Source organism: Cloeon dipterum, chromosome 2 (genome assembly GCF_949628265.1).
Source record: "Cloeon dipterum chromosome 2, ieCloDipt1.1, whole genome shotgun sequence".
NCBI lineage: Eukaryota > Metazoa > Arthropoda > Insecta > Ephemeroptera > Baetidae > Cloeon > Cloeon dipterum.
Genome location: NC_088787.1, coordinates 18766445 through 18782775, shown reverse-complemented (window position 1 = coordinate 18782775; position 16331 = coordinate 18766445). Strand labels below are relative to the sequence as shown.

The window sequence follows — 16331 nt, the reverse complement described above, 5'->3', positions numbered from 1 at the left end:
TCAGTCCTTGCCCTGACTTCAATAATAAAACATCATCTCGGTACAACCCTTTTATTGTTGCAGAGGCGTTGCTCAACGCGTTTGATATTATGCTCACGCGTCCTCATTCACGTTCAATAAAAACGTAAAGATATGTGCATGCACTGCCGCGTGAGTATTTTTCTTCCTTCTTTTGATTACCAAAGAAGATGCATTTTTATTCAGAGGTACGTCTCACAATCAGTTGCATTCAATAAATTTTGCTAGACAGTTCAAATTGAGGGGGGGGGGGAATAAACAGAAAAATATTAACATCTATATTGTCAATAAGAGGATAACAATTTTATTAAAAATTCCTAACGACAATTCTCAACGTAACAATCTGAAAGACATACACCGCATCTTGCAAGCAAAACGCAAACTCCAAGCATACTGAGGATAATACACCAATTCTAGATTCCTTATTTTAATTGTTTTGATTCTTGAATTTGAATGTGCTCGAGTAAGGATAGTAGACAGTGGGCCAAAAATCCTGTCCCCCTCTATAAGAATTACATTTAGGGTAACAGGATTGTTGATCCTAATTTCTGCTATCCTTATGCTCGAGGACAAAATCTTCTGCAGGATATTCACAGCAAAATCAGCAATATTTTCCTTCCATATAAGACAAGTGAGGACAAATTTAGCAAACAGCAAGGCTGCTGAATTTCACTTTGTTAGCGCTCATGCATCAGAAGTCGCCGCCGCACACATGACACGCTAATAAATTTGACATTATAATTATCCTGTTGTGCACATAAACTACGTGCCACAGCGCGTACTTATGAAGTTTACGCACAGGAAACTTCAAAAGTCATCGCCTTATTTTTTACAAGTTAAGTGGCAGTCAACCAGATTTAAGTAAAGCAAAACAATTTCTCTCAGTTTGAGAGACTTTTCTTTTAGTTAAGTTGCTAAACACATTACACGAAAACCCCAACACATTTTGCCACATTTACCCAAAAATTAATGGATTAATAAACTGAACAAAATATAAGCTGTCGTTCATAGTGGCAGTTCAACGTACATCAACCTTTTCTTTTGGTCGGTATATATGCACTGCCCATTTTTGTGTAGAAACGAAACATTTTCCCAAGAAATCCTTCGCTTTCATGATTTATGGCGTTTCAAGCAATTTCGTCAGCAGTGTCATCTTTGGAATCAACAAAATTGACCAATTGCTCAGCAAAATCGGTGCCCAATAAGAGCAAAAAGAGAAAATCGTGCCGTCTACTAGTTACTCGAAGGTGGCACGTTCGCGCAATTTCACAGGATGTTTTTATACCCGAACAAAAGATTCATACACACACGCGCCGTCGCTCATTAATTTTACGGCGCACAGTACAAACCGACAACTAGCACTCCATCATTACTCCGTCGCATTGCGGTACCCATTCAACGCAGCCAGGTTGACATTTATTTGCGTTTCGCTTTAACGATTCCCCGTAATTTTCACTTGATCATGCTTAGTTTGAAATCATCCTTCAGTTCGTTGTCGAAAAAGTCGTTCACGTTGAACCTTGGTGGTGGTGCGTTTATGCGAGGGGCTCCGTGTCCTGGGCGGCCCCAAAACTTGTTCCAAGTTTCAAAGTGTCTTTGACAGGACTCAACTTCGCGCCGACGCAGCTCCTAAAATTAAATTCAGAATTTACAACTATTTTTTAAATGAAATCAAAGGTTCAACGATATTGCAAGATGATTAAATGGTTTCAAGAATTAGCAAGTGACGGGTACATTTGTAAAAAAAACTCCCAATCTTTGAAATTAAAACAAATTATTAATTTGATTATTTATTTTAGTTAAAACTTTAAACAAATATCCAGTTTTCAGATTCAGAAACAGCAACAAATTGTACTCTATCCGGTCATTTGCCATCTGCTCAGAATATAAATAAAAAGATATTCACGATCATGTGAGCTGTATATATCTGGCTTAGGCTAAATCAATGAATCAAAATTCGCTTTCTTCCACTGATTAATCATGAGGGTAAAAGGAATAAAAAATGATTTGTTCGAAAGAAGGAGCAGAGAAAGAAAGTTGTCGGTGAAATATTGTTCTGCCGTCTGCATACAAAAACTAAAGTCGCACCGCAGAGGAAAAATATCATTTACAACAGGTGCCATTAATCTTTCCAGGCAATCGCAACTAGTAACCCAACACTTTGGGAACAGCCAAATTTTTGTGTCAACGCGACAGGGAATTTTTGGGAAAATTATTCGTACCTCGAGTTTCTTCTGCTTGTACATGACTTGTCTCTGCAACGTGTGCACCAAATCTTGGTCTTCGTGTTGCCTGACCTCGGGAAATCTGGAAACCATATTGGGCGTCAAAGGACTTTTGACAGGACACTTGAGCACTTAGCACGAATGTGAAATGTTGCGTGGATGTTGTGCACATATTTGTACACAGCTTGAGAATCACGACTTTATTGTCATGAGGATTATATAGCCATTTTTGTAAGGACTTTCAAGGGCTCTGAAAAGTAATAAACCTAAGTTGCGGATCTTTTTAGATTAGTAAAAGAAAAATATGCCGGAGAAAAGCTATCTCTGACTATTCTTGCTAACTAGTTGACGGTTTTAGTGCGTCGTAAATTTGCATACTTATTCAGCAAGGATATAAATTTAAATTTGATTTTCAATCACTATTAGTACGTAGAAATTCCACTTCTTGCATCTTGTACGCAAAGCATAAATCGCAAAGAATAACTGCGATCTTTCCAGTTTCTGAAATTTCAAGCCGGTCTCATCTTAAGCTACAAATTTACAACCGAGCATCTGTGGCAGCACTCGCCTTAAATACAATTTTGTCCCTTTCGTAATTTCAACGAGATAATGCGGCGTGGCAAGCCAAAAACAAGAACAGCGAGTTTTTGCTGCGCGCGATCCATCATGCACGCGTGTGCCTTATGAAAATCAGCAGCGACCGCAGGCCCGGATAGAGGTCACAGACTGAGAAAGTGCTCGTTTGACACTTTATTTGAAGATGTTATAAAAATCCGAATATTTGCCCAGCCACCGCTGTGTGGAGAGTGAGAATGAAAGTACAAATGACGAAAGAAAGCGCGCGCGAGCCTCTAAACTTGTGCAGACGCCGCGCTTTTTGTTTGTTTAATTGCGGTGCTTGACTTCGTTCTTGAACGCGCTTCGTGCATGCTCGAAATTTTGCGTGAAGCTCATTTGGCTACCGCTGCGATGAGATAAGTACGAAACGTGCGCTAAGTCGTGCATCGCAAATCAGATGTAAACTCAAACTGCAGAACAGTTTCACTTTTTCGTTTCAATCAAAGGAATGCGCGAGGCAAGAGGTGCATCCGCCGAATGTATGTGTATTATCAGCGCGTGCAAACGCAATCTTTTCTTTAATTAGAGTTTTAATTGCGACGTTCAACTCACCCAGGAACTTGAAGTCGCGTGACGTCAGTGGTGCTCAAAGGGTGTCTCGAATGTAGAACATCGAAATGTCGATCCTGAAGCAAAGGTGCATGACCCTAGGAATCGAGAAAATATTAATATTTAGACGCTGATTGAACGTTTGGAAAGGTAGGGAGCTAATTTAATCTTGGATTTTAATCGGAGTATTTGTGTGGAGAAATAACAGCCTGTTTGAAATATATGAATTGTTATATAGGGGTGTAAAACATTTAACAATTCGTTAGGATTTTGTATCAATACTTAATGGAAATGACTTTAATGTGTTATTATTTTTGCTGTAATTTAGAAGCAAAATAATCCATTTTCTTTTCTTTTTTCTGTTACTTCTCGTGCGTAAAAATTTTGTGGTTGTTTGTTGTTTCCAACTTATAAAAATTTTGTATTGGTTTGCGTTGCTTAGAATGCTTAGTGAGTGCGAGCAACAAACTTGCAATCCATGATCCAATAATTTACCAAAACACTAAAATTCTTGATGATTTCAAAAAACTTAGCGTGCCAATGCTGACAAAATCCAATCAGAATCAATAAAATCTTTAAATGCAGTGATCCGCATGTTAATTTATTTACTCTCACTCTTCCAATTTGCTTTTGAATGACATATGTATGTGGTAGTGCTTTTTTTCAACAGAATTCTATAAAACTGTGTAAAGTTTATCAACCACCTGAAAAGGCTTTTAAAACAAATTCATTAAATTAGATGAATCTTGTAAATTTACTTTCAGGTCTGGTTGCAATGAAGAGCATTTTAAATATTTGCTCTCCTCACGATGTATTCTGTACCACATGAATAAAATCCCAAGTTTTTCCAGTGTCATTCGTTGAAAACGCTCCCGCGTGCAGAAGAGCCAATGCGCATCGATTGCCCAGCCATATAGCACACACGTGTTTGATTTTCGTGTCACTTCGGCCAGAAGAAAGTTAACAAATGTGTGCTCTTGTATGTTATTGTCCGCCTTCTCTCCTCGGAAGAGTGCAATTGAAGTGCCTGCCAGCTATTTAATGACCCAAAACACCGCCAGAACTATTGTCTTGGGCATGAAAAACTCGTCATTACCGTCGAGCTTTATTGTTCCGCGCGCCAAAATGCCGTTGGGCTGCAAAACAAACGCGAGTCGTAGGTTTCTTTTTGCAGTATTTAAAATGTGGGCAAAGGTTCACTATAGTGCCAAAACACAAACGCTAATAAAAATGTTTGAATTACAATTCCCTGACTACTGTGGATCCGATTCATAAAAAATGTAATGCGGAACGGATTCTTTGCATATAGGAATGCACGTGACTAACTGTCTTACTTTATTAAGGGCGTAACTCCTTGAAAAGTCACGTATGCAAAGATACTTTTTTAACCCTATATTTAAATATCCAAACATAAATTAATGCTTTACAAAACACTCTATACTTAGTTTCTTTTAAAATGTTTAAAATTAATCGAACTTTCTTTACCTGGCTAATTTTAGGCAGTGTTGTGTAATTTTCATGATTGTCTGTGGTGCTGTTCTCTCCCTCATCCCTGGCACTGATGTTTGGGTCACTAATCCATCCCTATAAAATTCAACATTTTGTAGTTTCAAAACTACAGAATTTCTTTAGAAATGACATGTGTGATATGAAGAAGCTTATAGAGGTGAGGCGGCACATACATTGAGTGCACTTGGTCCTAAGCACATTCATTGTATAGCATGTTTTAAAATCTTTTCTGCAAACATTTTTTGTATTGCGTGTACGCGTCTAAAAAGCACACCGTGCTTTCGCAATTTCAGTGGCAAGATACGCGCGTTGTGTGTTCCACAATAAAATGAGTTTTTTTCCTAATCGTAGACAGATCTTCTGTGTAATGCAAGCATCGCTCGGTGCGGTAAAAAGCTCAATATTTTTGCGTGTATATATATTATGCATAATATAGCCTTTCCCACCAGACAATGTGAATAAAAATCAAGAAATCCGCCTCAGCGTCTCAGCAATCGATATTTTCTCTTTATTTCCACTCATTCCTTCGCCTGCACCTTTTTGAGTGAGCATCACGAGTAAAATATGAAAATAAATTGTTACACGCATACTATAAACACTCCCTATGGTCGCATGAGAATAGAGAAATCCGCAGCCTCTCTCATCTCTCTATTCAACCGTCGTTGACAGAATGTATTTTCGGCGGCGCGTTCATTATCCTTGCAAGCATCGCGCTTTTTTACAGCGAAAGTTGTTCCTCGTCGTTTGAGCAGACATGTGTTAGATAATTTAGATGCATGAAGAAGTCTGTGCGGCGGACGAATGAATGGCTTGCCATTTTGATGACAAAAAGGTCGCAGCTCGTGCCCCAGGTGGACAAAAAGGCAGATGCATTAGTGGTAATACTACGGTTTATGAGCCAGATTTGCATTAATTTAATTAGGCAACACCGTGCGTGGCACGATAATTATGGTTTTTAGCTGACGGATATATCCTCGTGTCGCGTCGATTTTACGACTGTCCGTCGTTTGTGTGGGAAAGAGGCGTAAAAAGAGTTTCTTTCTTGGCCGCCAACACGTGCCAAAATTTCTTTTCAATCTGGTTTCAGTGCCAATACTATCAAGCAGATTATAACGTTGTTTAGTTCATTGGCTTAAGATTAAATCAGACACGTAATTATTCGAAAAGAGAATAATTTATTTTAATTTTTTTATTACTCTATTCCTTCCACTATGTCCCCTACACACAAGCGCTATCAAAATTTGAATTGTATAAGTTTCGCGCGAACCAATGTATTGTGAATTTTCGCTGTAAGAGTGCACCTTCGCCTATATTTAAAATAGACGAACCTATACCCTGAGCAGGCACTAAGTGGGGGCGAGTGCATATGTATTCGCCTGCAAGTAAATTTGTCAGAAGCCCAAACCCCTTGACTGGCGAAGCACACATCGTGTAGATGGTGTGCATTCAGCCAACTTGCGACTTCTATTCTGAGTCGGATCCGATTTAACTGTTAAGCTGTACTACTACGTAAGTTACAGTTTTAATCTTTGGGCTTCCTATTTTCCCAAGTGACTTCTGGGCACTTGATTTATTTTTGGCCGCTTTCTGACAAATTTCTTGTAACCTCAGGTGCCCTGCGGGGCCGTTCTGTACTGTTTGAATCGACGGCCTGCGAAGCCTTCCCGGGCATCGTACGGGCGGCGGGTTTGGACCCTCGACACCCTGAGTCCACCCAAGACCATCTACCCGGTCCTCGCCGTGCAGCCACAGCGACCACTATACATTGTGAGCAACAGGAGAACTTCGACTACAATTGTTTTGTGATTGGAACTCGACCTTTCTTACAGTGATGAGTACGAAATAATGTTTTTGATAGCGCAAAATTTCACACCACGATTGTTAAACCCCTACTAACCTCTTCCTTTTTTTTAATACTTGCCAAGACAAAAGATGACACATCACCATACAATATTTAGTCTTTTGTAATAAACTGGCAGCAGTATATTTTTCATTTTCTTGAAGTGTCGCTAGTCTCATTTTCTTTGTTTCACCCGGAAATTTGAATTTCGTGTCAATTAGATTTACGAATCGGATGGCCGCAGCGAACCCTTGAACTTGATTTGATTTAAATCCTGGATGAGAATTCAGTTGCGTACCTTTTGCTTATTTAAGGTTAGAATTTAAATAAATAAGCTGGCATTCCTTACTTTTCAACTAAAATTTTGATTAATGGCATTTGGCCATTAGATGGCATCCCTTGAATTTGTCAAATGCGACATTCGGTTCCCTAAAGTAATTTGAATTCTTCTATTTATAAAGTGCATTTTCTTGGACATTTCAATTCCCATTATTGAAATTTTTGGCTGACTACAAATTGTTGCGTTGCGATCCTGTTGCAGTTTTGTGTAAATTTCTTGCGTTAGTAGCATTACATTAATTGCGAGTGCGTTGAGAAATTTGTTGAATTTTGTTGAGTCGTGGAATGCGAGATTAGGGGCGAACTTCCATTGTAAATTCCTCTCTAGATCGTAATTTTCGATTTCGTTGTCGTTTATTCAATTTAATTCTAAGGCAGAGTTTGAATTGATTTTTAGATTTTGTGTGTGCATTCATTTAATTTTGATTGTTGATTTAAAGATTTAGTTTGAGTTCAAGATGGAACGGCTGAACATTGAGTTTGACCGTTTGACAGATGATTATGTTAAGCTAGAATGTGAGTTCCGTGGTATTGAGATCGGAGACAAAACTCTGAAAACTTTGAGAGACGAATTGAAAACCGCGCGCGCTGCAGTTCTTGCGGGTGAAATCGAGGAAATCAAAGTTACAGATGTAGCCGAGATTACCGACGAGCTTGCGAGGCTGACGACTAGTGTAGAGAATGTGAAAACGTGGGCGAAATCAGCTGCTTCAGGGCAAAATCAAACGGAGATGCGGAAGGTGAAAACGCATATTGCATTTTTTCGCGACCGACTTTGCAGACTATTTCCCCCTGAAGATGCGGTTAAAACAACTCAAAATATCCAGTTTTTGAGGCAGCATTTAGAGAGAGCTTACGCGCGCGTGTGCAAAGGTAACGTGGATGAGCAAAAGCAACAGGGTGGGTCGGGAGTGACAGCTGGACCTGTCGACCGCCAAGAACAGCAACTAAATTTGTCGATTCAGATTTTGGGAGCCGGGGACTCGGATGATGATGAAGAGAGCGAGGGCAATGCAAACAACGCGCGTGAAGAGAACGCGGTTGCGGCGCACTCGACGCCTCAAGGCAGGGCAAAATTAACCGCAGGGTCACTTTTGTACATGCCGATGATTGTAGATGAAGAGTCGAAACAACCAATTCCGATTTTGGCAAGCGATGGACAGGCCAAGGTGTGGCCTATCACGGAGTCGTTGACAGAATCGCGGAAACGAGGGAAAGTTATTTCGGTCCGGGACTGGAAATTGAAATTTGACGGAGATTCTAAATCTGAGTTAAGTTTCGCCGAGTTTCTGCGCGAATTCGAGTTGAAGAAGAGCGAGAGTAATTTGACTGATCGCGAGATTTGGTTGGCCGCGCACAACTTGTTCGTGGGACAAGCGAGAACTTGGTTCATGGCGAACCGCGAGTGTTGGAGTTCGTGGGCTGATTTTGTACCGGATTTCTTGCAGAATTTTAAACCTCCGAATTATGACGAGCGATTGTGGCATCAACTTAGATTGCGAACGCAGGGAGTAGATGAACGTTTGAATATTTATGTGGCTGAGATGAAGCAGAGTTTTTCACTGCTAGCGAAACCGCCGAGTGACGCGGAGAAACTCGAGTTCATTATTGCGCGTTTGAATCCAGTTTCATTGGATAAATTGCCACTCGAGGATATTCATTCATTGCACGATTTAGTCAGGGAGGGACTGAAACTGGAGAAGGTCCAGTGTAGAATTCAGACATACAAGGAGCCGCAAACTCCAGAAAATCCCGTCGAGCCAAAATTAGTGTATAGATACGAGGAGAAAAAGCGAGCGAACGAGAAAAAGACAAACGAGAAGAAAGCGTGCGCGATTGCGAGCGAAAAGAAGCAGCAGCAGGCGGCTTCTGCGAGTGAAGGCGCGGCGCGACAAACTGAAGGGAAAGACAAGAAATTGAACTATGTGCCGGGTTTAGCAAAACCAAATCCATTGTTTGTGCGAAATGCGACTGCAGAGAGTGCAGACAGAGTGTGCTGGAATTGCCGTAAACCGGGACATAGATTTGTTTATTGTCCTTCTAACGTAGCAAATAAATTTTGTTACTCTTGTGGGAAGTCAGGTGTGGTTAAGTCAAAGTGTACGAATGAGAGATGCAGTCAAATGGCAAAAAACGTGCCAAGGGGCCCGACCGATACGAGCACTTCGTCGCCGCGGCCCGCTGTCAAACAAGACGGGAATGGAAGTGCCATGTAGATCGATTTCGGACAGAGACAATACGCGTGAAAATTGCGGCAATAAAGAATAAATTGCGACAAAATTCACTGCGCGCGAGTGAGAATGAACGAAAGTTTCAGTCACTTTTGGACGATGACAGATTATTTTTAGACGTATGTGTAGTAAATAAACAACTGACTGCATTGTTGGATTGTGGTGCATCTGTGTGCATTGTCGGAGGTCCGGGCATGCCGGTCATCGACCAGTTAGGATTACATATAGACAAGACGAGTGTTAGGCGAGTTGAATTAGCCGACAATTCGTATAATGAAGTGATAGGGAGCGTAGATTTACCCATCATTTTGGACAATAAATCTTTTTTGATTTCGGCGTTGGTGGTCCCTAAAATTGAACAATCCTTAATTCTAGGCTTAGATTTTTGGCTAAAAACCGGATTTATTCCTGACGTGAAGAAAGGCACTTGGCATATTTCGTGCGCGGGTGAAAAAGGTAACCAGCCAAAAGCAGCAGCAGTATTAGCGGATGGTAACAAGTTAGGTGAGCACGACAAAGCTGAATTAGAAACATTTATTGCCGAAATGCGAGATAGTTTTCCAACTAGGTTAGGACGCGTTCAATTCGAACATCACATCGACACGGGAGACGCAAAACCGGTGAAATGCAAGCAATATTATATTGCTCCACCAGAGCTCGTGGTAATGCACAAAACCGTTGATGAGTTGCTTGAAATGGACGTGATTGAGGAAGCTAAAAGCCCTTGGAACGCTCCAGGATTTTTTGTGCGGAATGAAGCGAAAGGAACAGAACCAAGATTTGTATTAGATTTACGGGAGCTGAATAAAGTTACAACACCTGACGCGTATGCAGTACCGATTTTGGCCACAATTCTTGATCACTTGGGCGAGTTTAAATACATTAGCTCGGTTGATTTCCGGAAAAGCTATTGGCAAATACCACTTGATAATGAAAGTAAACCTAAAACAGCCTTTTTCATTCCTCAGAAGGGCCAATTTCAGTTTAAAGTAGTGCCATTTGGGGCTATCAACAGTGGTCCAGCTTTCATGAGGGTGTTTGACAAGATTATTGGGAACTCTTGGATCAAAAAGTATCTTAAGGTATATATAGACGATGTGTTTCTCGGTACGCCGACGCTTGAGTTACATTTTGAGGTGCTTCGAGAATTCTTCCGCTTGATTAGAGAAGCGAATATGACTCCAAATTGGGGAAAAAGTAAATTCCTACGTAGTTCAATGAAGATGTTAGGTTATTTATTGGATGAAAACGGGTTACATCCAGATCCGGACAAAATTCAATCGATTTTGCAACTTAAAAGGCCGGCAAATATTAAAGAGGTTAAAATGTTGCTTGGTGCCATTTCCTATTATAGGCGTTTGATCGATAATTTTAGTACCGTTGTTGAACCTTTGACAAGACTTACGCGAAAGAAAAATGCTTTTGAATGGAAATGCGAGCAAGAGGCCGCATTTACATCAATTAGACAGGCACTGATTAAAGATCCGTTTGTGCGTTTACCAGATTTTACGAGACAATTTATTCTGTCAACTGATGCGTCCGATGTGGGCATTAGCGGCGTTCTTACTCAATTGTTTGAGGATGGCGAACACCCAGTGTTTTATGTTAGTCGTGTTTTGACTGAAGCCGAGCAGAAGTATCCAACAATACACAAAGAAGCGCTAGCGATAGTTTGGGCGATCGAGCGGTTGGAGGGTTATCTGGCGTATAATAAATTTTTGCTCTTTACAGACAACAGGCCGCTGAAATTCCTTAAGGACCTCAAAAATCCTAAAGGGAGATTAGCTAACTGGGTCTATAAATTGCAGAAATACAATTTTGATGTTTACCACAAACCGGGAAAATTAAATGTGGTGCCAGATTTGCTTTCACGTTCATTTTCCGCGCCAGTAAAAATGTGCCTCATTGCATCCGACGTGCGCGTAAAGGATAATTGGTATTTGCACTTGTTGCAAAAAGTGCAAACCAATCCCCAAAAATTCCCATTATTTAAAGTAGTGAATGGTAAATTGTTCAAAATAGTAAAATCATGGAACCCTTGGGAAGAGTCGTGTTATAAACAAGTCATTCCCAAAGAACAAAGAGCCGAAATACTAAACCGATTTCATGCACGCCCTGAAGCAGGTCATTTTGGCTTCACTAAGACGTTTCACAAAATTGCTGAAAATTTTTATTGGCCCAAAATGCGTGGTGACATTGCGAAGTTCGTGACAAACTGCCACACTTGTTTGGAGCAGAAAGCCAGTCAGTCCGCACAGGCGGGATATATGAGTTCTCATCAGGTCGAGAAACCCTGGCAGGTTTTTTCTTCAGATATAGTGGGGGAGTTGCCGCGGAGTTCGAATGGGCATAAATACGTCCTCACACAGCAAGATTTTTTCTCCAAAATGGTTATTTTAACACCATTGCGAGACGCGACGGCAAAAAGCGTTTGCGCCGCGTTGGAAAAATCATTCTTACTCTACGGCGTGCCAGAGTTAATGATCCAAGATAACGCAAAGATTTACCAGAGTAAAGATTTTAAAGAGTTAGCCAAGAAATTTAACATTTCCTTGCAGTACACACCGCGATATCACCCACAAGCTAATCCTGCTGAGCGAGTTAACCGAGTATTTGAGACAATAATGCGAAGTTTTGTGTCCGACAATCAGAAAGACTGGGATAAATACTTGCAAGAAATAGCTTTTGCCATTAACTCTAGTGTACATGAAACGACAAAATATTCGCCTTTTTTCTTAGCATTTGGAAGACAACCGAATTTATACAATTTTGACGCACCGCGTGATAATAGTAATGACAAAAATGTAGCAGACCCTGTTGAGAAATATGCCAAGCGTTTTCCCAAATTGAACAAAATATATAAAATAGTTCAAGAATATATGCAAGCAGCAAACAGGAAAAATGCGCACCATTACAATTTGAGACGCCGGCCATGCAATTTTCAAGTTGGAGATCTTGTCATGAAAAGGAATTTTGTGCTTTCTAAAAAAGGAGAGGGAATGTCAGCTAAATTGTTGCCCACATTTGTCGGTCCATTCGAAATCGTAAATCAAAAATCTCAACACATGTTCACTTTGATTGGTGAGAATGGGAATGTTATTGGTGACTTTGATGCAAAGGATTTGAAAAAACATCCTTCTGTGAATTGATTTTCCATGGGAAAACACTTCTGTTTCCCAAGGAAAATTTAGGCACGGGGGGAGGTATAACGTTGTTTAGTTCATTGGCTTAAGATTAAATCAGACACGTAATTATTCGAAAAGAGAATAATTTATTTTAATTTTTTTATTACTCTATTCCTTCCACTATGTCCCCTACACACAAGCGCTATCAAAATTTGAATTGTATAAGTTTCGCGCGAACCAATGTATTGTGAATTTTCGCTGTAAGAGTGCACCTTCGCCTATATTTAAAATAGACGAACCTATACCCTGAGCAGGCACTAAGTGGGGGCGAGTGCATATGTATTCGCCTGCAAGTAAATTTGTCAGAAGCCCAAACCCCTTGACTGGCGAAGCACACATCGTGTAGATGGTGTGCATTCAGCCAACTTGCGACTTCTATTCTGAGTCGGATCCGATTTAACTGTTAAGCTGTACTACTACGTAAGTTACAGTTTTAATCTTTGGGCTTCCTATTTTCCCAAGTGACTTCTGGGCACTTGATTTATTTTTGGCCGCTTTCTGACAAATTTCTTGTAACCTCAGGTGCCCTGCGGGGCCGTTCTGTACTGTTTGAATCGACGGCCTGCGAAGCCTTCCCGGGCATCGTACGGGCGGCGGGTTTGGACCCTCGACACCCTGAGTCCACCCAAGACCATCTACCCGGTCCTCGCCGTGCAGCCACAGCGACCACTATACATTGTGAGCAACAGGAGAACTTCGACTACAATTGTTTTGTGATTGGAACTCGACCTTTCTTACAGTGATGAGTACGAAATAATGTTTTTGATAGCGCAAAATTTCACACCACGATTGTTAAACCCCTACTAACCTCTTCCTTTTTTTTAATACTTGCCAAGACAAAAGATGACACATCACCATACAATATTTAGTCTTTTGTAATAAACTGGCAGCAGTATATTTTTCATTTTCTTGAAGTGTCGCTAGTCTCATTTTCTTTGTTTCACCCGGAAATTTGAATTTCGTGTCAATTAGATTTACGAATCGGATGGCCGCAGCGAACCCTTGAACTTGATTTGATTTAAATCCTGGATGAGAATTCAGTTGCGTACCTTTTGCTTATTTAAGGTTAGAATTTAAATAAATAAGCTGGCATTCCTTACTTTTCAACTAAAATTTTGATTAATGGCATTTGGCCATTAGAAGATGATACGATGATTATGTGGCATTTAATCAAATCAGGGTCGGGTCAAACCAGCAGTCTGCGGCGGCGGTGAATGAAAGAAAGTGTAGAGTAGTGGCATTATACGAAATCAACCGCCGTGCATGTAGCTGCGATATTCTCACGAAAATATAGGTGGATTTTAGTGAAATTGCTACTGACACGTAAATACGTGCACCATAGCGATGGGCAACAAAATTAAAGTTCATCTTAGGAAATAGGTATTGAGTTTTTCTTTAAAATGCAGTTTTGGTATTAAGAGAATTATGTAATTATTTGCGAGTGCTACAATCAAAACTTGCAAAAGCATGACCTAAACGCGCTTAACTCTCTTACCAACGAATGTAAAAATCGATTGCGGGTGCTCCTTTGCGCCCTCCATGGTGTACCACCTGGCCCAGGTCGCCCCCAGGGTGAGGGAGCCCCGAGCTGCGTGTTACAATTAAACTTGAACCTTATCATATTTTTATCTTTTCAACCACTTCTAGACCCTTCCAAAAATTCAAAAATTGAAGCACAGCATTTTTAATTAAAAAATAACTCCAGGTTGCTTCCTGTATGATTTAAACGCTTTCTCACGGGAGCAAATATTTCAGGATAACGTTTAAATGCTGCTTAACAGAACAAACGTTTCCCGAAGGCGCGGAGAACCACCTTCCGTTTCTTTTCCACTTTTAGAAGCGATTTGGTTCCTCAGCGGGAACCGAAAATTTGGCCGTGTTTTAAAATTATCAAAATTTGCTCCTATGTTCTTTGATTTTGAAACAATCTAAATACTGTAGCATTTATAAAAGATTTTAGCTTAACGATTGCTTCACGGAGAGAATGATCGTGAGTCTAAAATCTCTATAATCAACGTTGCGAAAGTGCCCCGCCTGCACTTTTCTCACTACACACACGGACGCCGGCAACTTTAGCTTCATCTTTTAGTTCCATTGGGTAACAGGAGCACATGAACGAACAGGAGGTGCAGCCGCGATATCGCTTTCTCACACGCGCTGTTTGCTTGCTTATCCGATATATAGATAATATGTTCAAATTCAAATAATAATCTTTCTCACCATTTTCCTGGCTTCCATATTGCAGTTTTTCCAAACCTCGCTTTGCAACCTTTTCTTCTCCGACACCAGAGCATCTGAATGATATAAATTAAATGAGCAGTAAAAGTGTGCAAATTTGGCAAAATTCTTACCTAATTCACTTTTGTACTCGATTTGCTGCGTCTGTGGAGCTCGATACCGCATCTCTATCTCGACACACTTTTTTGCCGGGTCTTGGAACCTGATAGCAGGGTCCACCTTCAGTATTGTCTGCAGTTTTCCTGACTTGGTGCGCAAGGGTGCGCCGCCCCCAGGCCTACCCATTGCCAGAGCAGGAATTGGCTGTTCAATTTAAAAATATTTAACTTAATTTCATATGTTTATTTAATTTTTAAAAACTGTTACCGGTGGATCCCTTGCAACTTCGGCGAATTTTTTTTTCCGCAAATCGTCCGTCGGTGCTCCGCATCCTGGTCTTCCCCAGGGATTGTATGTCGTTAACAATTCCCGATTCTAGTTTAAATACAGAAAATTTTATAAGTAGATAAAAGGTAGAAATATATACATCTAGGTAATTTTAACAATTTTATAATAACCAATAGTTCAGCTCGACGGGGCCGCAACAGCCGCTGTGCAAAACGAGAGCGTGTGTATTATTTAATTTTGTCCTCTCAATATTTCACTCATAGTTATATCCGGTTATATCCATCCTGAGTAATATCCGCTCGGAGATCCATTCGTTAATTTAAATTTCAGAACATTCATGTTAAAAATCCCGATTCACTCGCAATGGAGTTAATTAGAATACAAATTTATTTTTACACACTAATACTAAATAAATTTCATCTAGATGGAGTGATAATTTTTCCGGGATTGTACGGCCACTGGTTTTTATTGTGATTTCGGCCAATCTCAGTCATCGCCTGTAAAACTGCCTCTGAAATACTTACTACCCTACCATTTATTTTCCTACATATTTATAGAATCCTAGAAAATCTAATTCCTAACTTTGTTTCAAAGTGAATTAATATATTTCAATAAATTTACTTTGCAAATAATTATAATATTAGGCCAAACCTCTCTCTGATCCTTTAGTCTGTCGATCCAAGTTTGACGCTGCTTCGATCTCCACAGGGCCTCGCCCTCTAGGATCAGGTCCCTTTCGCGGGCTTTCCGTCTCTCAGCTTCATCGCACGCATCCCTCAAAACAGACATCGCGCCGCCCTTCGCCTCTCAAGTCACAAACTGAATCATGCTGAGAAGCGTCTGCTCTCTCGCTGCAACTCAACTCTCGCGAAATATTCGATTATCACCTTGGCATTGAGTGCACATGACAACAGCTCAAACGTTTATCGATTTTTCCGGTGTGCAGAAATTCGGAAAATGCGGCCAATGCATTCTGAGCACGGCGGCCGAATTTCATCAAACAACCGTCCCACTGGGGCGCGTATCTATGGTGACTGCTGGCGAGCGGCGAAATAAGCGATTTCAGTTCCACCCACTGCGTGTCTTTTGTACCTTCCAGACACAAATTAATTTGAAAGCGTGTGCCTGCTAGACTACATTCACAAGGCTTGGAGTCACACTCTCAATTAATCAAATTACACGCAAAATGATA

The 16331-nt window shown here is 40.6% G+C and overlaps 1 protein-coding gene across 2 annotated transcripts; it reads right to left on the bottom strand.

Moving 5' to 3' along the window:
• Positions 1–301: 301 nt before the first annotated feature.
• On the bottom strand, positions 302–16236 carry LOC135935688 (uncharacterized). Of its 2 annotated transcripts, XM_065478199.1 has the most exons (8): positions 15791–16234; positions 15119–15226; positions 14866–15055; positions 14735–14808; positions 4896–4994; positions 3414–3508; positions 2241–2325; positions 302–1647 (listed from the first exon to the last, which is right to left on the bottom strand). In XM_065478199.1, the coding sequence occupies exons 1-8, from the start codon at positions 15926–15928 to the stop codon at positions 1471–1473; spliced, it is 966 nt and encodes a 321-aa protein (XP_065334271.1). In that variant the 5' UTR covers positions 15929–16234; the 3' UTR covers positions 302–1470. The 2 variants fall into 2 exon arrangements, with proteins under 2 accessions (XP_065334271.1, XP_065334270.1); XM_065478198.1 differs by having other exon boundaries at positions 14735–15055; positions 15791–16236.
• Positions 16237–16331: the final 95 nt, after the last annotated feature.

Bases quoted from the DNA above. Each gene is read 5' to 3' on its own strand.
- LOC135935688 (XM_065478198.1), bottom strand. From the start codon at position 15,928: ATGTCTGTTTTGAGGGATGCGTGCGATGAAGCTGAGAGACGGAAAGCC. The intron at 15,227-15,790 runs GTTTGGCCTAAT...TATTTAAACTAG, and splicing joins GACTAAAGGATCAGAGAGAG to AATCGGGAATTGTTAACGAC. The intron at 2,326-3,413 runs GTGAGTTGAACG...TATGGTTTCCAG, and splicing joins ACGCGACTTCAAGTTCCTGG to ATTTCCCGAGGTCAGGCAAC.